Source organism: Bombina bombina, chromosome 10 (assembly GCF_027579735.1).
Source record: "Bombina bombina isolate aBomBom1 chromosome 10, aBomBom1.pri, whole genome shotgun sequence".
NCBI lineage: Eukaryota > Metazoa > Chordata > Amphibia > Anura > Bombinatoridae > Bombina > Bombina bombina.
The window spans coordinates 116198402-116226083 of NC_069508.1; the positions used below are offsets into that span (position 1 = coordinate 116198402).

A 27682-nucleotide genomic window follows, 5' to 3' on the forward strand; every position below is an offset into this window, starting at 1 on the left:
TATCTTCTTAAAATTAGGAGGGGGAGAAAATGGAATACCTGGTCTATCCCATTCCTTTCTAATAATTTCCGAAATTCTCTTAGGAACTGGAAAAAAATCAGTGTAAGTAGGTACTTCCAAAAATTTTATCCATTTTACACAATTTCTCTGGAGGAATCACAATAGGATCACAATCATCCAGAGTCGTTAAAACCTCCCTAAGTAACAGGCGGAGATGTTCAAGCGTAAATTTAAATGACATAGCATCCGAATCTGTCTGAGGCAAAACATTCCCTGAATCAGAAATTTCACCCTCAGACAGTAATTCCCTGATCCCCAACTCAGAGCACTTTGAGGGAACATCGGAAATAGCATAATAATAAAGCATCAGAGGATTCAGTATTTACATTAATACCTGACCTACTGCGTTTACCCTGCAACACTGGTAATTTAGACAATACCTCTGAAAGGGTAGTTGACATAACTGCAGCCATCTCCTGCAGAGTAAAGGATTTAGACGCACTAGAAGTACTTGGCGTCGCTTGTGTGGGCGTTAAAGGTTGTGACACTTGGGGAGAATTGGATGGCATATCCGGATTCTCTTCAGACTGAGAATCATCCTTAGGCACACTTTGTTTATTTAAAATATGCTTTTTACATTGTAAGGCCCTTTCAGTACAAAAGTTACACAATGTTAGAGGGGGTTGCACAATAGCTTCTAAACACATAGAACAATGAGAAACCTCAATGTCAGACATGTTGAACAGACTAGTAATACCACAAAAGACGTTTAAACACTTATTTATAGCATAAAATAAACATTTGAAAAAATGTGTACTGTGTCTTTAAGAAAAGAAAAAGTGAACAATTTTTCCAAAATGCTCAATTAACGTTAAATTATCCCCAAATTTAACTTAATATCGTTGGTTAATCCAAAAATTACTGCACCCAGAAGCAAGGGCAGAAATAAGGCTCAAAAGTACTTATATCAACAACTAGTCAAAAAATAGATACAAATACCCTCTGCACCTAGCCACAGCTCTGCTGTGGCACCTACCTGCCCCCAGGGTACTTCGAAACAAGTTTCCAACCCTTCAGACCAGCTACACAAGAAAATGTAAACGGCACCCGACACCCACAATGGCTGGGGCACTCACCACCTCCTATGAACCAGACATCAGCGGACCAGAATTCTTCCGTCGCCACACGGTCAGGAATGCGGAAATGGAGAGCTAAAACGTGAACACGCCCAGTCACCACCAGGTGCACCATGCAGTCCAGAAAAAGCACGCTCAACCGTAAAGGCTGCGTCCCTTCCAAAGGCTGTTATGTTCCACAAGCCATGAGCCTAAGCAACACTACACATAAGCAGGTTGAATCACATAACAAACATGATTTTAAAACAAAAAACCTCAATAACCCCCCTCAGTAGATATTAAACCTTGATTCCAAGATACGAAAGGAGCCTCACTGAGACCCTGAATTATAGTTAATCCCACAAGGGAAAACATTTGTATTACAATACAATCATAACAAAGGTAAAATGAAATGATCTTACCAGAATCTATGTCGTGGAACAGGAACACAGCCTTTCAAGTGTGACAGATAGTAGTCTCACCTCTGCCATGGACTTCAGAGAAGAAAGCTTGTGGAGCTGTTAATGAGTCTGGATAGGTTCGCAGAAAGACTCTACATGCATCTCCGGACTCTAACTTTTGTCCATGCTCTCACTAAGAGGCTGACAGGATTACTTAAAACTCCAGTCCCATGCCGAAGAGTACTACCCTCCATAAGAGACTATCAAAAACTTGTGACACTTCGCTGAAAACCTCCTGGGACGAAAGGCAAAGAATGACTGGGGGATGAGGGAAGTGGGAGAGGTATTTAAGCCTTTGGCTGGGGTGTCATTGCCTCCTCCTGGTGGCCAGGTTCTGAAGTCCCAAAAGTAATGAATGCAGCTATGGACTCTTTACATTTATGAAGAAAAATGATAATAAATAAATAAAAAGCCTGCATTTTACTAATAAGAAATTAGGGATTTTCTATATTTAACAGCGAGTGGAAAAATAACGCTGCATCTGACTTGAAAAGTTTATTAACACACACACCTACATACAAAACACACATTGTGTGTAAAATAATTATAAGTCATTGAGTTAATGGAAGAGGAGCCAGGTGCATGCCAGATACACAAATATGTACCATGGATAGATAGATAGATAGATAGATAGATAGATAGATAGATAGATTTGTTACTTTTAGGGGTTGACCATGCTACATGTCAAACCATATAAGATAAAGCCGTGATTTAACCTGCTTATGAATGGCTAAGCATTATTATTTTTACTTGTCAAAGTAAATTTATACATGCTACAAGCAACAATATATCATTCTTATAACAAGATAAAGTACAAGAAATTAGATTCCCCCGCTAGATTTGACATTGAAGGGGCATGAAACCCCAAATTTTTCTTTCATGAGTATGCAATTTTAAAAAACTTTTTAATTTACTTCTTTTATCAGTTTTTCTTCTTTCTTTTGGTATCTTATGTTGAAAAGCAGGGATGTAAGGAGACGGCCCATTTCAGGAGCATTATATGGCAGCAGGTTTGTAAGAATGTTTACATTTGCAAGAGCACTAGATGGCAGCACTATTACCTAGGTACCTCTTAAACGGAGAATATCATGGGAACCTTGCAAATTTAAAACTAGAAGTAAACTGAAAACTTTTTTTAAAATGGTGTGCTTTGTCTAAAGCCCAAAAGAAAGTTTTCAGGTTTCATATCCCTTTAAGTGGACTATCATGTTTTGCCTTTAATTGGTAAAATAGTGATATTTCCCCACACCTATGTGTTTTATATTGATCAGTGCTTGACAAATACATGTAGCATCAAAAACAAGGGCTTCCACCAAGATTTGTGACACTTATTATCTACGTAACTCCATGCCCTTTGCATTAAAGGGACAGTCAACACTAGAATGTTTGTTGTATAAAAAGAAAGATAATCCCTTTATTACCCATTCCCCAGTTTTGCATAACCAACACAGTTATAATAATACACGTTTTACCTCTGTAATTACCTTGTATCTATCTAAGCTTCTGCTGACTGCCCCTTTATTTCAGTTCCTTTAACAGACTTGCATTTTAGCCAATCAGTGCTCACGCCTAGGTCACTTCACATGCATGAGCTCAATGTTATCTATATGAAAACACATGAACTAATCCCCTCTAGTAGTCAAAATGCATTCAGATTAGAGGCAGTCTTTAAAGTCTAAGAAATTAGCATATGAACCTCATAGGTTTAGCTTTCCACTAAGTATACCAAAAGAACAAAGCAACATTGGTGATAAAAGTAAATTAGGAAGTTGTTTAAAATTACATTCCCTATTTAAATTCTGGAAGTTTTTTTTTTGTTGGTTTTTTTTTTACTTGACTGTCCCTTTAAGTGGGGCCAGTGGTTGCTACACTCGAGCTTTGACGTGTGTAGCATAATGGGAATTGTAGTTTCCATGCACATTTCATAAATGAAACTCCCACCATGTAATACATCAAAAGAACTAAGAATTTCCCACTACTACTTTTGTATTGGGGATATTTTTGGCAAACAAAGGGTTAGATCACCAGTTAATATAGTATATTAAAAAACAAACAAACAAACCAAAAACCAAGAACTAGATTGATTCACAGACAATGTACGATTGCCATTGGTTGTCTTTTAGAGTATGATAAATAGGATAACTACTTTACAGATAAAAGGGTAAGCTATATAGTGTAAAATCTGACCTTCAGAAATCTTTCCAAAGACGGAATTAAACACGTTCATTACAAAGTGTTCAGTACAAACACAAAATACACTTGCAAAATGTTCTGTGGAGATTACTTAAGTCTAATAGATTTAGAGAAAATTTGTATCTGTTTTGTTTTTACATTATGTTGTTACCATCTCATCTTGAGTTATGTAATAACACAATTCATTAGCACTTACTTTAAATTTTAAATTTCGACAAAACAGAATTTATGCTTACCTGATAAATTTCTCTCTCTTACGGTGTATCCGGTCCACGGCTTCATCCTTACTTGTGGGATATTCTCAATCCCTACAGGAAGTGGCAAAGAGAGCACACAGCAGAGCTGTCCATATAGCTCCCCTCAGGCTCCGCCCCCCCCAGTCATTCGACCGACGGTTAGGAGAAAAAGGAGAACCATAGGGTGCAGTGGTGACTGTAGTTTACAAAAATAAATTTAAACCTGACTAAATTGCCAGGGTGGGCCGTGGACCGGATACACCATAAGAGAAAGAAATGTATCAGGTAAGCATAAATTCTGTTTTCTCTTACATTGGTGTATCCGGTCCACGGCTTCATCCTTACTTGTGGGAACCAATACCAAAGCTTTAGGACACGGATAAAGGGAGGGAACAAGTCAGGTAACCTAAACGGAAGGCACCACTGCTTGCAAAACCTTTCTCCCAAAAATAGCCTGCGAAGAAGCAAAAGTATCGAATTTGTAAAATTTGGCAAATGTATGCAGTGAAGACCAAGTCGCTGCCTTACAGATCTGTTCAACAGAAGCCTAATTCTTGAAAGCCCATGTGGAAGCCACAGCTCTAGTGGAATGAGCTGTAATACGTTCAGGAGGCTGCCTACCACCAGTCTCATAAGCCAACCGGATGATGCTTTTCAGCCAGAAAGACAGAGAGGTAGCAGTTGCTTTTTGACCTCTCCTCTTGCCAGAATAGACGACAAACAAAGACGATATTTGTCTGAAGTCTTTAGTTGCTTTTAGATAAAACTTTAAAGCACAAACTACATCAAGATTGTGTAACAGACGTTCCTTGTTAGAAACTGGATTAGGACATAGAGAAGGAACCACTATTTCCTGGTTAATATTCTTATTGGAAACCACTTTTGGAAGAAAACCAGGTTTGGTACGTAAAACGACCTTATCTGTATGGAAAACCAGATAGGGCGAATTACACTGCAAAGCAGACAATTCAGAAACTCTTCTAGCAGAAGAAATAGCTACTAAAAACAAAACTTTCCAAGATAGCAACTTAATATCTATGGAATGTAGAGGTTCAAACGGAACCCCTTGAAGAACGAAAAGAACTAAATTTAGACTCCATGGAGGAGCCACAGGTCTGTAGACAGGCTTGATTCTGACCAAGGCCTGTACAAACGCCTGAACATCTGGTACGGCTGCCAGACGCTTGTGTAACAGAACAGACAGAGCAGATATCTGTCCTTTTAAGGAACTAGCTGACAGACCTTTCTCCAATCCTTCTTGGAGAAAAGATAGTAACCTTGGAATCCTAATCTTACTCCATGAGTAACCCTTGGATTCGCACCAACAAAGATATTTCCGCCATATCTTATGGTAAATTTTCCTGGTAACAGGCTTTCTAGCCTGGATCAGAGTATCTATAACTGATTCAGAAAACCCACGCTTAGCTAGAATCAAGCGTTCAATCTCCAAGCAGTCAGCTGCAGAGAAACTAGGTTTGGATGCTTGAATGGACCTTGGATTAGAAGGTCCTGCCTCAAAGGTAGCTTCCATGGTGGAGCCGATGACATATTCACCAGGTCTGCATACCAAGTCCTGCGTGGCCACGCAGGAGCTATCAGAATTACCGAAGCCTTCTCCTGCTTGATCCTGGCTACTAGCCGAGGGAGAAGAGGAAACGGTGGAAAGACATAAGCTAGATTGAACGACCAAGGCGCTACTAAGGCATCTACCAATGTCGCCTTGGGATCACTGGACCTGGACCCGTAACGTGGAACTTTGGAGTTCTGGCGTGACGCCATCAGATCCAGATCTGGAAGGCCCCATAGTTGAGTTAACTGGGCAAAAACCTCCGGGTGGAGTTCCCACTCCACCGGATAAAAAGTCTGACGACTCAGATAATCCGCCTCCCAGTTGTCCACTCCTGGGATGTGAATTGCGGAGAGATGGCAGGAGTGATCCTCTGCCCATTTGATGATCTTGGATACCTCCCTCATCGCCAGGGAACTCTTTGTTCCTCCCTGATGATTGATGTACGCTACAGTCGTGATGTTGTCCGACTGAAATCTGATGAATTTGGCCTCCGCTAGCTGAGGCCAGGCCTGGAGCGCATTGAATATCGCTCTCAATTCCAAAATGTTTATCGGGAGAAGAGATTCTTCCCGAGACCATAGACCCTGAGCTTTCAGGGAGTCCCAGACCGCGCCCACTCTGGTCTGCGGAAACTCATTCCCTGAGACAGGTGATCCTGAGACAACCACCAGAGGAGTGAGTCTCTGGTTTTCTGGTCCATTTGTATTTGGGGAGACAAATCCGCATAATCCCCATTCCACTGTTTGAGCATGCACAGTTGCAGTGGTCTTAGATGAATTCGAGCAAAAGGGACCACGTCCATTGCCGCAACCATTAGTCCTATTACCTCCATGCACTGAGCCACGGAGGGTTAAGGAATGGCATGAAGAACTCGACAAGTGTTCGAAAGTTTTGACTTCCTGACCTCCGTCAGAAAGATTTTCATTTCTACCGAGTCTATTATTGTTCCCAGGAAGGGAACCCTTGTGAACGGGGACAGAGAACTCTTTTCTACGTTCACCTTCCACCCGTGAGACCTTAGAAAGGCCAGAACAATGTCCGTATGAGCCTTTGCTTTGTGAAAGGACGACGCTTGTATTAAGATGTCGTCTAGGTAAGGTGCTACTGCAATGCCCCTTGGTCTTAGCACCGCTAGAAGGGACCCTAGCACCTTTGTGAAAATTCTGGGAGCAGTGGCCAATCCGAAGGGAAGAGCCACGAACTGGTAATGCTTGTCCATAAAGGCGAACCTCAGGAACTGATGGTGATCTTTGTGGATAGGAATATGCAGGTACGCATCATTTAAGTCCACGGTAGTCATATATTGACCCTCCTGGATCATTGGTAAGATTGTCCGAATGGTTTCCATTTTGAATGATGGAACTCTGAGGAATTTGTTTAGGATTTTTAAGTCCAGGATTGGCCTGAAAGTTCCTTCCTTTTTGGGAACTACAAACAGGTTTGAGTAAAAACCCAGTCCTTGTTCTGCTGTTGGAACTGGGTGTATCACTCCCATTTTTAGAAGGTCTTCTACGCAACATAAGAATGCCTGTCTCTTTGTCTGGTCTAAAGACAAGCGAGAAATGTGGAACCTTCCCCTTGGAGTAAGGTCCTTGAATTCCAGAAGGTACCCCTGAGTGACAATTTCTAACGCCCAGGGATCCGGAACATCTCTTGCCCAGGCCTGAGCAAAGAGAGAAAGTCTGCCCCCTACTAGATCCGGTCACGGATCGGGGGCTACCCTTTCATGTTGTCTTGGTAGCAGCAGCAGGCTTCTTGGCCTGTTTACCCTTGTTCAAGCCTTGCAGGGGTTTCCATGCTGGTTTGGACTGGGAAGCGTTACCCTCTTGCTTAGTGGTTGTAGAGGTAGAAGCAGGTCCGTTCCTGAAATTGCAAAAGGAACGAAAATTAGACTTGTTTTTAGCTTTGAAAGGTCTATCTTGTGGAAGGGCATGGTCCTTAAACTGCTTGGACGCTATAGCACACTTCAAACATAAATGCAATGGGGTTACCGCCATGGCTTTTAAACATACAGAACAAGGGCTATCTGAAGGCTCAGACATGTTTGACAGACTTAGACAGCACTACAATGCAGGAAAAAATACTTTTTGAAAAAAAAACGTTACTGTGTCTTTAAATAATAAAAGTGCACACTTTATTACCAAAACATCAAATAACCATCAAATAAACATCCGATCTTAATGAAATTTTCACCACATTATCCTAATGCTTTGAAAAGATTGCACACACATTTTCAGATCAACTAACCCCTTAATGCCCAAACCGGAGCTAAAAACAGCAGTTAACCGGTTATAAACACTACAGCACGATGCCACAGCCTCTACTGTGGCTTTTACCTTCCTTAGGAATTATTTGAAGAAGAAATAAGCCTCTCTGAAGTCCTCTCTGAGTTCTCTGGACTCCACACATGAAGCTGCATGAACTGTCTAGCAAAAACAACTGCGCAACTGAGGCGCGAAAATGAGGCCCCCTCCCTCTCCATTCCAGAGTGATGGGGCCTTTGAGATAGGTTAGGTGTCTAATCAAGTGCCAGGCGAAATAAAAAAACCCATAAGTGTTTTATAAGTCTCAAAAACACCATATTCATTCTTAAATCATGCTAATAAGCAATTGATTAAGCCCAAAATAATGTCAACCAGAATTAAGCCCTTAATTTAAGCCATCATTTTATACAGAGTCTGAGAAAAATGGCTTACCTACCCCTGTGGGGATTTCTGACAGTCTTCTAGCATTACTGGGTCTTGTTAGAAAAATGACTGATCATACCTGAAGCAGTTAAGCCTGCAAACTGTTCCCCCCAACTGAAGTTCTCTGGTATTCAACAGTCCTGCGTGGGAACAGCAATGGATTTTAGTAACTGGTGCTAAAATCATATTCCTCTCAGCAGAAATCTTCATCACTTTCTGCCTTAGAGTAAATAGTACAAGCCAGCACTATTTTAAAATAACAAACTTTTGATAGAAGAAATAAAAACTACAAATCTAACACCACAAACTCTTTACCCTCCCGTGGAGATGCTACTTGTTAGAGCGGCAAAGAGAATGACTGGGGGGGGGCGGAGCCTGAGGGGAGCTATATGGACAGCTCTGCTGTGTGCTCTCTTTGCCCCTTCCTGTAAGGATTGAGAATATCCCAAAAGTAAGGATGAAGCTGTGGACCGGATACACCAATGTAAGAGAAATTTAAATTTGCTGGACCGCTGTATCATGTGGTAGCCATCAGCCAATCACAGACTCATAAGTATACAATGTAAACTCTTGCACATGCTCAGCAGTAGATGGTGCCTCAAAGTGTGCATGTCAAACGGCTGCGTGCAATTTGATAATGGAAGCAAATTGGAAAGGTCTTTGTAGGAATCAACTACACATAGTTCTGTGCAAAATATAGTGTGATAAAGCAAGATTATATTTTTAAAACATTTCTAATACAAATTTCCTGCAACTAAACCCAGAGTAGAGCTCTGGTAAACAATGGGTACTAGAAGGCATGTCTTCCCTAAATATTGTATTGCCATCAGCCCTCTCCATAGCGATCTTAACTTCATAGTAGACACACACAAAAAATGAAAATAAACACTCTTTAAAGGGTCATAATAGTAAAGAAAATGGCATGCTCTCATTCATTCTAAAAAAAATAAAAGAGGGATATAATCTATTTATACAGGTAATGCCTATGCTTTACCGGTATTCAGGAGCGCTCTCCCTTCTGTACAGAGGGTTGTGTAAAACAGATATGGAAAAAGTCCCGGCAAAGATGTAGCACTCTTCGTATTATCCCAATAAACACAAACTCAGATCCACTGTGTTTCAATGTACCTCAATGTACACATGGACCTAGACTAAAAATGAGGCCTTGTTTGCGAGTGATATTTTTACAAGTTTAGATGTGATTTTAATACACAATAAATTTACTGCATTGCGGAGTATACCCCTCGCTCTATGATGCTTTGTCGTTGCTCTAATAAAATTTGAGCATGTCATTTTAACACTATTGACCCTACACTACTGTGTATTTAACCAGCAGCCCAAAGTGGAAACTGCCACTCATTAAAATCAGAGGCACTAGTTATAGCTGCGTTGTGCGACTAGCGCTGTTGATTGGATCAGCGGCGGTTTCCGCTCAGGACTTGTAGGTCTCTTTTTGCAAGCTGTATATCTACTATGTGTTTAACCTCTTTGCTCGGGTTAAACATACAGTAGTGCAGGATCAATTACCTTAAAATTAAATGCTCTAGTGATGTAAGTGGACTAATATGGCCCTTTAATTTCAATATGCTGGTATCCTTGGATAAAAAGCATACACCAGGGCAGGCTCAGTAATGCACGACCGGGAGATAGCTGCTGATTGGTGGATGCAAATGTATGCCTCTTGTCATTGGCTCACCTGATGTGTTCAGCTAGCTCCCACCAGTGCATTGCTGTTCCTTCAAAGGATACCAAGAGAATGATGCAAATTTAATAATAGAAGTAAATTGTAAAGTTAATAAAAAATTGTATGCTCTACCTGAATCATGAAAGAACACAATTCTTGCCCATTTAACCCTAAGAATTTAAAATCGAAGAAAGAATTTGAGATATCAGCTTTCTTAAAAAAAAAATTTGATTCAGTACAGCAAGCAACAACATAAGGATAGAAGAAAAAGTAGTTCTTAGAAAGTTAATATTTAAATTTACTATCAAGGTCCTTTTCAGACTAACACTTTCAGGGACGGAGTGTTCCCAGTTTGTTCAGATTACAGTTATTTCACATATGATACAAATAAAATTGCTTTATAAAACTATGAATAAATAAGCCTAACAAGTCAAGCCATTCTGATTTTAAATTAAAGTCTCATGGGTTTAATCTCAAAATAATAAATATTAAAAGCAATACTCTCAACATTAACACCCCCCTAATAGGGGATGTAAACAAAACAAAGTCACAGAACAGCAACTACTAAATCTATTCGGTATTCATCTCTGGTTAATAAAAATGTAAAAATGTATGCAATGTACAAAACATGATGTACAAAAATATTTTACCAAAAGCAGCAGTTAATAAATGTTAATGAAAAGGTTGCAAGGGGCAAAAACCAAAATAAAACTCATGATTCTGACTGAGCATTCAATTTGTAAAAACTTTACAATTTATTTATCAAATTGTGCACAAGATTTTTTATAAGAACACTTTAAGGCACCAGCTCCTACTGAGTTCATAGTGTATACGTACAAGAGTCTGTAATTGGCTGATGACTGCCACATGATACAGTGGTCAAGGAAAAGGAAACAATCTGAAATTTATCAGAAAAAAAAAAAAAATCTACTAATAATTTGAAATTCAGTAGTGATTTAGCATTGTCTTTTTATTGTATATCTGTGAAATAAGCAGTTCTATTTTATTTAATTGTCCATTAAGCAGAAGCTGTTTAACACCTCCAGTGCCAACGACGGCTCTGAGCCGTCACATTGTTTCCCACTCAGGTGCTAACGACGGTACAGAGCCGTCGCTAGCACTCTCCCACCTTGAGGGAGATCTGGGGGCTCCCACCCGCTCCCACCCCGGCAATCGGGCCTGCATAGTGACAGGCATCGCCGTGGGCTTCACGTTATGCGTGGTGACGTCACCATGCAACTTTATTTATACTTAACAACGTTAAGTATAGGAGCAGGGGGCATGTTGCTTAGAAGCCTGTATTCTCAGGCATCTAAGCAGTTACAGACCCCCCAAGATCCACCGTTGGAAAGGTAATCGCCTAACCTTTCCAACAGTGTAAGTATTGGGGATCTGGAAAAAAAAGTTAAAAAAAAAAAAAACACTTTAGAAAAGCTTAGCACCCGGGTGGGAAAGTACTTAAAAGGGGGTTAAATTAAAAATGATTTAAAAAAAAAAAAAAAACAGCCATGTGGATACCATTGTTTTATAACTCCATTGGTGGAAAGTGGCAAGCCCCAAGTGTTATGCGAAGAAAAGAAAAAAAAGTAATTACAATTTCTTTTTAAATTATTTACAATAACAATGTGGCTTAAACGTGACGTACAGAAAAGACATACAACAGAAAGCTACAAAACATCTGCTTTGTGTGAAATTAAACTTTACTAAAAAAAAAAAAAAAAAAAAAACACACTCACAACACTACTTCCATCATTCACTATATTCTAGTTGATAGAGACAACTTAAAGTGATGGTAAAGTTAAAGGGACAAGAAACCCAAACATTTTATTTCATTATTTAGACAGTGCATACAATTTTAAACAACTTTCCAATTTACTTATTATTTACTATTATTTAATTTGCTTCCTTCTCTTGTAATCCTTTGCTGAAAGGTTTATCTAGGCAAGTTCAGGAGCAGCAGAGAACCTAGGTTCTAGCTGTATATATATATATACATACGTGTGTGTGTGTGTGTGTGTGTGTGTGTGTGTGTGTGTGTATGTATATATATATATATATATATATATATATATATATATATATATATATATATATATATATATATATATATATATATATATATATATATATATATATATATATATATATATATATATATATATACACACACACCGATTGTGATTGGCTCACCCATGTGTTCAGTTAGAAACCAGTAATACATTGCTGCTCCTTAAACAAATGATACCAAGAAAATGAAACCAATTAGATAATAGAAGTAAATTAGAAAGCTGTTTAAAATTGTGTTCTCTATCCGAATCATGAAATAAAAAAATGTGGATTTCATGTCCCTTTAAGTGATGGCTTTTCACATAATGTTAGATTGTGTTCTGAAATACAGAAAACTTTTTTGGAAGGGTTCTAAAATGCTTCTGAATATTTTTATTTTTTCTTCTTTCCTGCGTTTTTGTATTCCCTGCCAGTCCCCCTTAATGAACGTTTTTTAATTTTTTAATAGTGACATTTGAGATGGTCGCCCAATTACAACTGTTGCCGCACGGCTCACAAATTGCAACGTGCAGTCATGACTGACTCAGGTGACACATGCTGGTCAACCAATCAGAATTCTTGCTGTACAAATACACAGCTCATCTACCTTCTAGGAAGCCAGCATTGCTTGCTACGTATAAAGCGTTGGGAGCGCCCTATATGTCACTACAAGCCAGAAAAGGAAATGGAAGAGGGCGGAGGGAATTGTTTATTACAATACTACAAAACAGGATTAATTCTAAAAAGTAGAAAAATAAAATAGCGGTTTAATGTGGAAAAGGCAACTGGAATCAAGATTTAATATTTTGCCCTCATTTACCATCACTTTAAAAAGGACACCTTGAGAATTTTATATAAAATGTTTAGTTAGGTGTATTACAATAACTTTGCAATATATTTCAATTATTTAATTTTGCCCCTTTTCATGTATGTTTACTCCCTGCTAATTCTGCTACATAGTTTACCCAATTTGGCTTTATCAAATAACTGCAAAACAATCCAATTTGTACTAACTTTATAACAGTGGCTAGCCTTGTTGTCTGCAGACTAAAGGCCTGATTGGTTCTTCCAAATAAGGCAGATGATGGGTTGTGTGTTGCTATTGAAAACTTAGTGCTGTAAAAAGGATATTCATTTGTTTTAAAAAAGTTTGGAGTTGGCAGCTATTCTATAGCAACATAACAGAAATAGGTTGTAATTACCTTTATTAACTACTAATTACTGTAGAAGTGTATAGAATGCAACACTTGCCTCTTACCAAAAAAAAAAACACAATTTATGCCTTGATTGCAGGTGATTACCATATTCATACAGAGGCATAAAAAACAAAGTATAAATTTAAGCCCTTAAATTGACAGTAAACACCTTGAGATTTTCTTATAAAATGTTTAATTTTGCTAACTAAATAACTGTTGGTAGCTGTGTCTTCTCCAGTATCAAGTCCTGATTGGTTTCTCCAAATAAAACAAGTGAGGGGTGGAGTTTGGTAACAAAAACATTTGCAGTAAACAAGCTGTTAATGCAAAGTTTTAGCGAGGTCAGCTTTTGTTAGCTCTATCGTGACTTTGATAGCGTGGTTGGCCAGGTAGCGCGCTTATCAACAATATGATGCTTTAGTTTATAAGCGGTTGGCTGCAATATTGTGCACTGTTCAGGCGCAAGAGTTGTTTTGTGTGGTCACCCCTTCTCTTCCATGCTAAGCTGTATAAGTAGCACGGCTGAACTTAACTCTGTGTCCTTGAATAGTCTGCTATTAGTGTGCGCTACTTCAGACTTTTACCTCTGCTGTGTTCTTTGGACTTTCTCTCCTGCTTGTCGATTTAGAACCTCTTTGCAAATGTGAAGTCGGACCCTTTTTTGATGAATCTGTACCGCCATTTCCAGTGCGTTGCAAGACCTTTGCCGGATTTTAGACAACCCACCTGCCTGCCTACCTAGAATACCTCAGCCTGTGAGTTACCAGACCTCTGCCTGACCATTGCTTTATCCCTATGGCATGGAGTGACTAGTCCAGCCAGTCTTCATCACTAGTAAGTTCCCATACATAACTTCACATTTGTTCCTTAGTCATTCCTTCCAGGTGGGCAAGTCCTGGGTTAAACCAGAGTTTTGGGACAGTGTACTTTTTTCTACTACTACTCAGCCACTAGGTCCAGTTCTGGACTCACATTTACTACAGTCTGATAATTTGTGCAGTCTACCTTACCCAGTAAACAGTGAATAAGCAGATCGGTTTATTTTACATTTTCCAAATAAGCAATTAATTTTTACTTGCATAAATGAGTACAAGGACAGCAGGAATCCTTAGGGCATTAGCAACATTGCAGTGTACGCAAGGAGTTCTACTTTGGATGCCTAATGGGCAAAGGCCTTTATGCTGGGTGATGATGATTGGGCAGATGCATGTTACTTACACTATGAAGTGAATCCCTGGATAGCCCTGCTGCAACTAAAGACAGCAATAACATTAAAGGGACAGGTTACCCAAAAACTCTCTATCCTTTAGTTTGTTCCCAATGATCAATTTTTCCTGCTAGAGTGTATTAAATTGTTTTAAAATATAGCTCATTAGCCTCTATATTGGCATTTGAAATAGCTCATTTAGACTGTATTACCCCTACCTATACTGAAAGGAGAGAGAGAGTGAGATCTAAAGTGTCTGCAAGCTCAGCCTAAATAAAATTAAAAAAAAAAAAAACATCAATTTTACAGTGAACTGTCCCATAAAAAAAAAATCCTTAAAAGTAATTACTGTCCCAGATTCAATGTATGTAAACAAATTTCAAACGCTGTGCACATACAGTAGCTTTATGCTCCTTTAATATGGTCATCACGTATTCATACTGTATGAGAAAGAGAGAAAGAGAGAAAGAGAGAAAGAGAGAAAGAGAGAAAGAGAGAAAGAGAGAAAGAGAGAAAGAGAGAAAGAGAGAAAGAGAGAAAGAGAGAAAGAGAGAAAGAGAGAAAGAGAGAAAGAGAGAAAGAGAGAAAGAGAGAAAGAGAGAAAGAGAGAAAGAGAGAAAGAGAGAAAGAGAGAAAGAGAGAAAGAGAGAAAGAGAGAAAGAGAGAAAGAGAGAAAGAGAGAAAGAGAGACAGAGAGAAAGAGAGAAAGAGAGAAAGAGAGAAAGAGAGAAAGAGAGAAAGAGAGAAAGAGAGAAAGAGAGAAAGAGAGAAAGAGAGAAAGAGAGAAAGAGAGAAAGAGAGAAAGAGAGAAAGAGAGAGAGAGAGAAAGAGAGAAAGAGAGAAAGAGAGAAAGAGAGAAAGAGAGAAAGAGAGAAAGAGAGAGAGAGAGAGAGAGAAAGAGAGAAAGAGAGAAAGAGAGAGAGAGAGAGAGAGAGAGAGAAAGAGAGAAAGAGAGAAAGAGAGAAAGAGAGAAAGAGAGAAAGAGAGAAAGAGAGAAAGAGAGAAAGAGAGAAAGAGAGAAAGAGAGAAAGAGAGAAAGAGAGAAAGAGAGAAAGAGAGAAAGAGAGAAAGAGAGAAAGAGAGAAAGAGAGAAAGAGAGAAAGAGAGAAAGAGAGAAAGAGAGAAAGAGAGAAAGAGAGAAAGAGAGAAAGAGAGAGAAAGAGAGAGAAAGAGAGAGAGAGAGAAAGAGAGAAAGAGAGAAAGAGAGAAAGAGAGAAAGAGAGAAAGAGAGAGAGAGAGAGAGAGAGAGAGAGAGAGAGAGAGAGAGAGAGAGAGAGAGAGAGAGAGAGAGAGAGAGAGAGAGAGAGAGAGAGAATAGTTTTTGAAAATATACATAAAACTATCAATTCATTTTTTTCAAAAAAGCTGTCCCATTTCTGAAAAATCTGTAAGTTGTCTGCCTCTACTGCAATGCTCTAAAGATACTAGAGTCTCTGTGCTTTTAAACAACAACAAAATACATACCGGTCTGTTACAACAAATTCTTGTTGATATGGTAAAAAAAAAAAATATACTAGATACAGACCAAGTTTATATTGAAAGAAAGTGTTATGGGAAGATGAAGGGTATATAAGTAAAGGAGAAACATGATTATGGAGAAGAGCAGATGGAGCAAAGTGTTCCAGATGCTGCAGGTACAAATTAAGAAAAATCCAAAATCCAATCCAAAACGTTTTCATTAATATTTTTAAAAAATATCAAAAATTACTATTAATCCCCATATGTAAGTCACATTCGTCTCTGCCTGTATCTTTTGTTTGTTTTATTTTGTGTTCTAAAATGCAAATAACAGTGTTTTTACAAATATTACCTGATTACATAACTGAAGTATTTTTCTGAGGGTACTGTGTATACAAAAGTATTACAAATGATATAAAAATGCCTTTAGCTTGCATGTATAAGCTGTATTATGACACGTAAATAATGCCTAAATGGCATAAAATACAAATCTCCAACATCCAAACTATTACAAGATCCAAACCTTTCCAGGTCACAAGCAGTCTTGATAAAGGTTTGTTTTTTTACCTGTACTGGCTTGCACTTTAATACCTTAGTACCCTGTGCCATTCATTCATCTTTATCCTCTACATTTCATGCATCAACAGAACTTAAAGGGGAATGCTCCCCAAATGCTGAATCACTTGAAAGAGATGCTGAATTACTGCAGACTAGAAAATATCACATGAACATCTTTATGCAAAAGTGAAGAAAGTTTACATCAAAATTTCCTCAGCTCACCAGAGTAAGTGTTCTGTGAGCAGATATCCTTCAGCTACTCTTTATTCTCATCTGTACAGTTACAAAAACAGTAAAAAATCATCCTATTGTGGGATTTCAATATTATCTTGCAATTTTTCATAGTAAACTTTAGAGTGTCTGCCTGCACATGCCAGTCCTGGTACAAACATTCTGATTGGATGCTTAAAGGTGCATTTACACTAAGATGTGGCTACCTGGCAATTATGAGGTAAAATATCTCCCTGAGTGCTGGATCATGACATACATGAATAGTAAAATACTTGCTGAAGTGCATACAGGGTAGGATGTAGCAAGATATTAGCACAAAATTTGGTCCCTCCACCATGGTGATCACTCCTGCTGGATTCTAATGCATCCAAACCCAGCATTTCTGTCTTATGTCAGGCCTCGAGCATTTGGTATTGTCATGTTAAGGAGCACATCAAGTGAGGGTCATACAAAAAATAAAAAAACAACAACCACCATGCAGCTTTAGGTTAGGGGGCATATAGCTCTCGCATCAGGAGAGAGGGTTGTTCTGAGGGTTGTTTAGACATACAGCTGTTGTAAAAGGGGCTGATGGGTACATCCTTCTAATCCATGATCGGATTTAGCATTTGGCTGGCATAAAAAGGGTTGCTATGAACATCCCACATGAGGTCTCTGTCAAAACATAATGGCATGAATGGGTTTGCCAGGGAAATAAAACCGATCTAAGGGTGTGTAGCCACAGTACAGGGGATATCAAAAATTCTAATATTTACAATAATTGACACTATGAAAAAGGTATGCATACTGCAAATTATGTATCATATTAAAAAAAAAAAAACACCATATATAAAATGATGCAACTCAAAAGATGCCCACTATATCTGAAAAACTGAATTTTGTTTAGCTCGTGAAAAGACATGAACGCAAAACAATGTCTCATTATTCAGATAGATTATACATTTTTAAACAACTTTCCAATTCACTTCTGTTACCAATTCTGCTTCATACGCTTGGTATCTTTTTTTTGAAGCAGCAGCAATGCACTCCTGGAAGCTCGCTGAACACATTTGTAAGCGAATGAATATGGGCATACAAGTTAAGCCACCAATCAGCAGCAGGAAGACGTTTCAGCACTTATATTGAGCTCTCACCTCACTACCTGTCCTCTTGACCCTATTCCCTCAAAGCTGCTCCCCACCTTCTCTCCTACCCTTACCCCTATACTCACACACATTTTCAACCTCTCCCTCAGCACCGGTATATTTCCCTCATCTCTGAAACATGCACTGGTCACACCTATCTTGAAAAAACCTTCTCTTGATCCAACCTCCCCATCCAACTAGCGGCCTATTTCCCTACACCCTCTTGCCTCCAAGCTTCTCGAAAAGCTAGTATATGCACGTCTATCCCATTTTCTAACATTAAACTCCCTCCTCGACCCACTGCAATCTGGATTTCTTTCCCATCACTCCACAGAGGTTACCAACTACCTACTTACAGCAAAATCAAAAGGCCACTTCTCTCTGCTTATCCTCCTTGATCTGTTTGCAGCCTTTGATACTGTTGACCACCCTCTTATGCTCCAAACCCTCCAATCCTTCGCCATTTGTGACACAGCCCTCTTGTGGTGCTCTTCCTACCTGTCAAACCGTACCTTTAGTGTAGCCTTCTCTGGGGCCACCTCTGACCCTTTACCACTTTCTGTTGGGGTACCGCAAGGCTCTGTCCCCTTCTCTTCTCAATCTACACGTCATCATTAGGTTTCCTAATAAAGTACCACGGGTTCCAATATCATTTGTATGCAGACGACACCCAAATCTACTTCTCTGCACCAGACCTATCTCCTTCCTTGCTAACCTGTGTCACTGTCTTTCTCACATCTCTTCCTGGATGTCCTCTCACTACCTCAAGCTAAATCTCTCCAAAACTGAGCTCCTTATTTTCCCTCCAGCATCAAAAATCTCCACCCCCAATCTCTCTATAATTGACGACAACTCCATCATTACCCCTACCCTGCATGCCCGATGTCTTGGGGTAACATTTGACTCAGATCTTTCTTTCACTCCTCACATTCAGTCCTTGGCTCAATCTTGCCGCTTCCACCTTAAAAACCATCTCTAAAATTAGACATTTCCTTACACAAGGCACAACTAAGATCTTAATCCACTCTCTCATCCTTTCCCACCTCGATTACTGCAACTCTGTCCTCTCTGGTCTCCCCAGTTGCCGCCTAGCTCCTTTACAATCCATTAAGAATGCCTCTGCCAGGCTCATCTTCCTTACATGTCGCTCTTCATCAGCTGCACCTCTCTGCCAATCCCTTCACTGGCTTCCTCTTGCCTCCAGGATTAAACACAAAATTCTCACCCTGACATACAAAGCCCTCAACTGCACTGCTCCCCCCTATATCTCAGACCTTGTCTCCAGATACTCTCCCTCCCGACCCCTTCGCTCTGCTCATGACCTCCTACTCTCCTCCTCTCATTACCTCCTCACACTCCCGCTTACAGAACTTCTCCAGACTGGCTCCCACCTTGTAGAACTCTCTGCCTCACTCCACAAGACTCGCCCCTAGTTTTGAAAACTTCAAATGCTCCCTAAAGACTACTGTTCAGGGATGCATACAAGTTACACTAACCTTTCTTTATACCGTTTCCTCTCCTCCATTGCTATCCCCTTGAACACCTTTAGCATGTAACCCTAAGAGCCATGCTGTTTGTAGGTCATCTTCTTTAGAGCTGACTACAACAGTGCGACTCTTGGCAGGGCCCTCTACCGGTCTGATCCCTATAAATGTTTCCTTGTATTCCGCCTATGTTTATAGCGCTGCGGAATCTGTTGGCGCTCTTCAAATAACTAATAATAATATCAATTAAACATTAAATAGAAGTAAATTGGAGAGTAGTTTAAAATTGTATGCTCTATCTGAATCATGAAAGAAAAATTATGGGTTTCAAGCCCCTTTAATTTATCAATAGGATTTAATTATGCAGAGCAAAAAAAATGCTCTGTTAGTTACATGCAAGCAACAGTGCAATAAAAATGTTTATATATATATATATATATATATATATATATATATATATATATATATATATATATATATATATATATATATAAATAAATAAAGGGATTACACACATAGTCAAGGTGAGCTTCAGAGGGCTTTCTTAACATCTTGGTAGCCAATGACAAGAGACAAATCTGTGTAGATACCAATCACCAGCTTGCTCCCACTAGTGCATTGAAAGCAAAATAAATGTGATAATGGATGTGACAAACTTCTTAAAATTACAGGATTTATCTGAATCATGAAAGTTTAACTCTGACTTTCCTGTTCCTTTAAAGGGACATTAAACACAAACTCCTTTTTTAAAGGATAGTCTTGGGGTCATTCCCCAACTTTCTCGCCTTAGTCATGGGTGCCACCATGTTGAAATCTAGCTTACACTGCATTTCAGCATTGACGTGTTTGCACATGTGCAGCAAGTCTCCTTCAGATACCTGCAGTGAAACCTAGGTTCTAAAATAACAGGATCCATAATAAGAGTGAGGTGCATGAAATGTATTTATCATTTAATGTCCCTCTAAGCTGGCTCCTAGACTGTTAGACAATTTGCTATATAATTTATGGTGCTTGCAGTATAATGTACAGTATACATCACTATTAAAAAAACACTAAACCAAGTTGTCAACTATATTTTAGAGAAATGCAACATACCTGTCCAGGGAAATAAAGTTAGCATGCAGACATTTAGGAGTCATGACTTAATGGCTATCTAAGACTATGTATGCTCATATGAATATATAAAAGTGTATGAATATGGTGCTCCTAATATTTTTTAAAATATGCCAAAGGAATTTTTTTTCCATATACTGTCATAAAAGACCTAAATCAATATTAAAAATAAAATTAAAAAATAAAATTATATACAAATGCATCCACCAATCAGCAACTAGAACCTAGGTTTTCTGCTGCTCCTGAGCTTGCTTAGATAAACCTTTCAGCAAAAGATAATAAGAGAAGGAAGCAAATTAGAAAGTTGTATAAAATTGTATTCACTAACTGAATCATGAAAGACATTTTTGGAGTTTTAGGTCACTTAAAGTTTCAAATAATTACTGTACTCTTTTCAATCATTTAAAAAGTTGGAGTTTTATAAATAAATGCAGTAAAATCAAAGATGATGCATGTACCATAAACCAGACTGTGCATCTTTTTTTGCATGATGCCAATTTTTCACTGTTTACAGTACATAAGAGTTGCAACTGCAATGCACATACATCTCTACACTACACATAATCTATGGTCACACATTTGCACTTAGATGTTCACAATATGAAAACAACTATTCTGGAGGGTAAGATAAGAATTTTATAAAGTCAATCATTAACTGAAGAGCCTCTCTTCTAAGTTTCATTTTAGAAAATTATATCTATTATAGAAGTATTTGTACATCTATTTATGTCAAATAAATGCAACATACTTTAGTAATGAATATATGTATGAAAATAATATGCAAATGAAAATAAGATGCCAAATCCAACAACAAAAAACAACACAAAAAAGAAATACAACAGGACAGTCTTAATGCAGAAAGTCATAAGGAAGAACTGAACTGATCAAGAATCAACTATTTGTTCTATACAACAAGATGTTAATAATAATAGTTGTTCACACACCAGCAAACATCAGGTGTTATTAGTGAACTCACCCAGTGTCATAGTGTTTCCAAAACACAGGTGAGTTCCAGTAAATGATATGCTTCACTATAATCCCTTACTCCTGCTTCACATGATGATAGATGCTAGTGAGGTTTTTGAGGATTAATATAGATAGCATATTCAATATGAAAAGAAAAAATAATGTAATAAAATACCTAAGGGAAGTCTATATAACCCCTGGAAATTAAAGGAATATAAAGTGCAAAAAGGCATGATCGAATGAGCTATAGCATGGGATTGACAAGGATACGAAACCCAAATTTTTTCTTTCATGGGGTTCCCTCGCTCCTGGGTTTGTCGAGCCTTAAGCTAAAGTCAGCTCCAGAGCAGAACTGCAGTACCTAGATGAACACATCTAGATAGGTAAAATCCCTAATCACCATCAAGCTCCCAGTAGCGCACTGCTGTAAAATACTCTTTTTCCGACAAAACCATGATTCCAAGAAAGTATGGAGATCAAATTCTGCAGCAAAAGTATGCTGATAAATGTTGCAAAATTACCTGTACCAGCAACATACCTTAACTTGATGGTGACCAATTGCTCTAAGCAATCAGATTGAAGTATGCAGCTGGTCAATATAAAGCGTGTCTAGATTATAGAATCTGACTTCTTGTCTTGCTAGTGGAAAAACCAATGTATTTTACAACAAAATCTTACAAGATAAATAATGAATATATAGTCATTGTTTAATTTACGATTACTTCAGTTTTGCATTTAAAAGCCCCTGCAATCATCACTGGTTTTGCCCACTATCTTTAAAGTGATGGTAAATCCTATCGTTTTTGAAACGCTAGGATTTACCAGTGTTACAAATAAACGGGACTTTCAGTCATGAAGTATAAAAAGCTTCATGCTGAGAGTCCCTCTATTTGCCTGAAGTGTATGCTGCGCTGAGCGCCTCAGGCCTCCCACAGCAAAAACTATTTTTTCCAATGAAGTGTCCACCTCTTAGCCATAACCGTGAGGGCCAATCAGTATTATGCCTGATGGCTAGAGCGCTATTGGCTAACAACTCAATGATAAAATAGCGTTATGCCATGGGCGGCCTGAGGCAATCAGTGCAGCATACGCTGCAAGCAAGTAAAGGAACTTTCAGCATGACTTTTTTTTATACTTCATGACAAAAAGTTCCCTTTATTTGTAGCACTGGTAAATCCTAGGGTTTTAAAAACGCTTGGATTTACCATCACTTTAAAATGACATTACACTCAAAACTGAGTTACTTATAAAATGTTTAATATTCACAGTAACAAATTTGAAATATACTTATTTATTTTGGCTGAGCTAATAAATGTGTGTTTCCCTCCAGAAAGGCTGACACATACATCCTACTAGATTCTGAACCCTGCCCATAGAACATTCTACACAGTGATCACTTGATCAGGACAGCAGTTCGTTTATATCTGTCACTTACTGGTTACAGCAAAAGATATATGATAAAATAAGAAACAGGTTTTTGAAATGGTATGTCCTTGGATTGCAAATAAGCAAATTTTGCTAACAAAGCAACAGTTTTGAATGTTTAAAACATTTATTTTGCAGCTAGAATATTATTAATTAGTTATTTGTAGAGCAAATGCAGAGCTCAACTACTAGCACACATATGAAATATATTGTGCCTAACAAAGTAGATAACAATATGATTTCCCTGACAAATACAATGTATCAAAACATGCTAGTGACAGTTTGTAAAATATGCATAACTTAGTTCCTCTTTGACCACTGCCTAAAGTATGACAGGACCTTTATACTTACTATTGTGCTCTGCTGCTGCCTTGAATATATATATATATATATATATATATATATATATATATATATATATATATATATATATATATATATATAATTATTATTATTATTATTACACAAACCTGTACTGTAGTCAGTACTCTGACCATTTTATTACAAATTCTTCTACGTGTTTGTAAAATAGATTTATATGGCTCACTAGGATTTTTACAAACTCAGTGTTCCTTTATAGGGTGATTATTACTACCTAATTGACATTCACATGGTCCCAAATGTCAAGGGCTACAGTCCTTGCGGTTTGACAGCTGAAATGAGAGAGCAAGAAGCACTAGCAACAACAACAAACAGCAGCCCTGAGAACCAACCTCTACACCCAGAGGGTCTTCCCAATGCCCCCCAAGAGTAACAACCCGTTAGGCCCAGTTGCCTTCTCGGAATAGAGTAGAATGAATGGGCCTCTGTCCTTAGTTGTTTTTGCTGAAATGTGACTTACCGCTCTCGATCTCGTTGCCTTTCTTGGCGGTGGCGGCGTTACCCATGATGAGGAAGACACGGTGACAGGGCCGGAGAGGGTGGGCTGAGGGGAGATGTCGTTGTTATTCCTGGATTGTCAGGCCGGGCGGAGAAGAGGGTGCAGCTTATATCTAGTTACTAGACGCCCTGTTTTGGTTCCCCAGGCTGGCGCCGTCTCACAGTCTCTACTGTCACCCGGCTAACACGGCCGCCGTATCCGCTACACTTTAGGGTCTTGTCCGCGAAGGGCTCGCACCGGAAGTGACGCGCGATCCCGACGGCTAGATGGAGAAGTGGAAAGGAGGGAGGGAAAGATGGTTGTCATTGGCGACACGCGCTCCCCCTTCTTCTACCTGTCACAGACCCATTGACTGGCCCTTGCAGTGCGGGCATGGTGCTCCATGTTTCAGGCACAAGCCGCAGGCTAACGGTCAGTGACGGCGCAGGAACTCTGTTTACAATCTACCTGGTCCAAGCTGCAGACACCGGCGCGAGATCTCTGCTTCCTATTGACATATTGGCACGAGCCCTCTGCTCGCTATTGATGATATAAATACCGGCAGGAGACCTCACCGTACGATTCCTTCACAGTTCACACACTACTCTAGGCTCTCACTTATAATGTCAGTCACACACTTGTCTAGGCTCTTACTACTAATATCAGTCACACACTAGTCTAGGCTCTCACTACTAATATCAGTCACACACTAGTCTAGGCTCTTACTACTAATATCAGTCACACACTTGTCTAGGCTCTCCTTACTAATATCAGTCACACACTAGTCTAGGCTCTTACTACTATCAGTCACACACTAGTCTAGGCTCTTACTACTAATATTAGTCACACACTAGTCTAGGCTCTCACTTATAATGTCAGTCACACACTTGTCTAGGCTCTTACTACTAATATCTGTCACACACTAGTCTAGGCTCTCACTACTAATATCAGTCACACACTAGTCTAGGCTCTTACTACTAATATCAGTCACACACTTGTCTAGGCTCTCCTTACTAATATCAGTCACACACTAGTCTAGGCTCTTACTACTATCAGTCACACACTAGTCTAGGCTCTTACTACTAATATTAGTCACACACTAGTCTAGGCTCTCACAAATAATATCAGTCACACACTAGTCTAGGCTCTCACTTATAATATCAGTCACACACTAGTCTAGGCTCTCACTTATAATGTCAGTCACACACTACTCTAGGCTCTCACTTATAATGTCAGTCACACACTAGTCTAGGCTCTCACTACTAATATCAGTCACACACTAGTCTAGGCTCTCACTACTAATATCAGTCACACACTAGTCTAGGCTCTCACTTATAATGTCAGTCACACACTTGTCTAGGCTCTTACTACTAATATCAGTCACACACTTGTCTAGGCTCTCACTACTAATATCAGTCACACACTAGTCTAGGCTCTCACTAATAATATCAGTCACACACTAGTCTAGGCTCTCACTTATAATGTCAGTCACACACTAGTCTAGGCTCTCACTACTAATATCAGTCACACACTAGTCTAGGCTCTCACTACTAATATCAGTCACACACTAGTCTAGGCTCTCACTAATAATATCAGTCACACACTAGTCTAGGCTCTCACAAATAATATCAGTCACACACTAGTCTAGGCTCTCACTTATAATGTCAGTCACACACTAGTCTAGGCTCTCACTACTAATATCAGTCACACACTAGTCTAGGCTCTCACTACTAATATCAGTCACACACTAGTCTAGGCTCTCACTAATAATATCAGTCACACACTAGTCTAGGCTCTCACAAATAATATCAGTCACACACTTGTCTAGGCTCTCCCTACTAATATCAGTCACACACTAGTCTAGGCTCTTACTACTAATATCAGTCACATACTAGTCTAGGCTCTCACTACTAATATCAGTCACACATTAGTCTAGGCTCTCACTACTAATATCAGTCACACACTACTCTAGGCTCTCACTTATAATGTCAGTCACACACTTGTCTAGGCTCTTACTACTAATATCAGTCACACACTACTCTAGGCTCTCACTTATAATGTCAGTCACACACTTGTCTAGGCTCTTACTACTAATATCAGTCACACACTTGTCTAGGCTCTTACTACTAATATCAGTCACACACTACTCTAGGCTCTCACTTATAATATCAGTCACACACTAGTCTAGGCTCTCCCTACTAATATCAGTCACACACTACTCTAGGCTCTCACTTATAATATCAGTCACACACTAGTCTAGGCTCTCCCTACTAATATCAGTCACACACTACTCTAGGCTCTCACTTATAATATCAGTCACACACTTGTCTAGGCTCTCCCTACTAATATCAGTCACACACTACTCTAGGCTCTCACTTATAATATCAGTCACACACTAGTCTAGGCTCTCACTACTAATATCAGTCACACACTACTCTAGGCTCTCACTTATAATGTCAGTCACACACTTGTCTAGGCTCTTACTACTAATATCAGTCACACACTACTCTAGGCTCTCACTTATAATGTCAGTCACACACTTGTCTAGGCTCTCCTTACTAATATCAGTCACACACTAGTCTAGGCTCTCACAAATAATATCAGTCACACACTAGTCTAGGCTCTCACTTATAATATCAGTCACACACTAGTCTAGGCTCTCACTTATAATGTCAGTCACACACTAGTCTAGGCTCTCACAAATAATATCAGTCACACACTTGTCTAGGCTCTCCCTACTAATATCAGTCACACACTAGTCTAGGCTCTTACTACTAATATCAGTCACACACTAGTCTAGGCTCTCACTACTAATATCAGTCACACACTTGTCTAGGCTCTTACTACTAATATCAGTAACACACTAGTCTAGGCTCTTACTACTAATATCAGTCACACACTAGTCTAGGCTCTTACTACTAATATCAGTCACACACTAGTCTTGGCTCTCACAAATAATATCAGTCACACACTTGTCTAGGCTCTCCCTACTAATATCAGTCACACACTAGTCTAGGCTCTTACTACTAATATCAGTCACACACTAGTCTAGGCTCTCACTACTAATATCAGTCACACACTTGTCTAGGCTCTTACTACTAATATCAGTAACACACTAGTCTAGGCTCTTACTACTAATATCAGTCACACACTAGTCTAGGCTCTTACTACTAATATCAGTAACACACTAGTCTAGGCTCTTACTACTAATATCAGTCACACACTTGTCTAGGCTCTTACTACTAATATCAGTCACACACTAGTCTAGGCTCTTACTACTAATATCAGTCACACACTAGTCTAGGCTCTTACTACTAATATCAGTCACACACTAGTCTAGGCTCTCACTTATAATATCAGTCACACACTAGTCTAGGCTCTCACTACTAATATCAGTCACACACTTGTCTAGGCTCTTACTACTAATATCAGTCACACACTTGTCTAGGCTCTTACTACTAATATCAGTCACACACTTGTCTAGGCTCTCACTTATAATATCAGTCACACACTACTCTAGGCTCTCACTTATAATATCAGTCACACACTAGTCTAGGCTCTCACTACTAATATCAGTCACACACTACTCTAGGCTCTCACTTATAATGTCAGTCACACACTTGTCTAGGCTCTTACTACTAATATCAGTCACACACTACTCTAGGCTCTCACTTATAATGTCAGTCACACACTTGTCTAGGCTCTCCTTACTAATATCAGTCACACACTAGTCTAGGCTCTCACAAATAATATCAGTCACACACTAGTCTAGGCTCTCACTTATAATATCAGTCACACACTAGTCTAGGCTCTCACTTATAATGTCAGTCACACACTAGTCTAGGCTCTCACAAATAATATCAGTCACACACTTGTCTAGGCTCTCCCTACTAATATCAGTCACACACTAGTCTAGGCTCTTACTACTAATATCAGTCACACACTAGTCTAGGCTCTCACTACTAATATCAGTCACACACTTGTCTAGGCTCTTACTACTAATATCAGTAACACACTAGTCTAGGCTCTTACTACTAATATCAGTCACACACTAGTCTAGGCTCTTACT

General features: G+C 39.1%; 1 protein-coding gene across 1 annotated transcript in view; it reads right to left on the reverse strand.

Moving 5' to 3' along the window:
• PRKACB (protein kinase cAMP-activated catalytic subunit beta) overlaps window positions 1-23882 on the reverse strand; it is a 412367-nt gene extending 388485 nt beyond the window's left edge. Inside the window, exon 1 of the mRNA XM_053693315.1 lies at window positions 23596-23882. Within this exon, the coding sequence (XP_053549290.1) occupies window positions 23596-23641 (46 nt within the window). The 5' untranslated portion in view covers window positions 23642-23882. The remainder of the gene's footprint in view (window positions 1-23595) is intronic.
• Between the last annotated feature and the right edge of the window lie 3800 nt (window positions 23883-27682).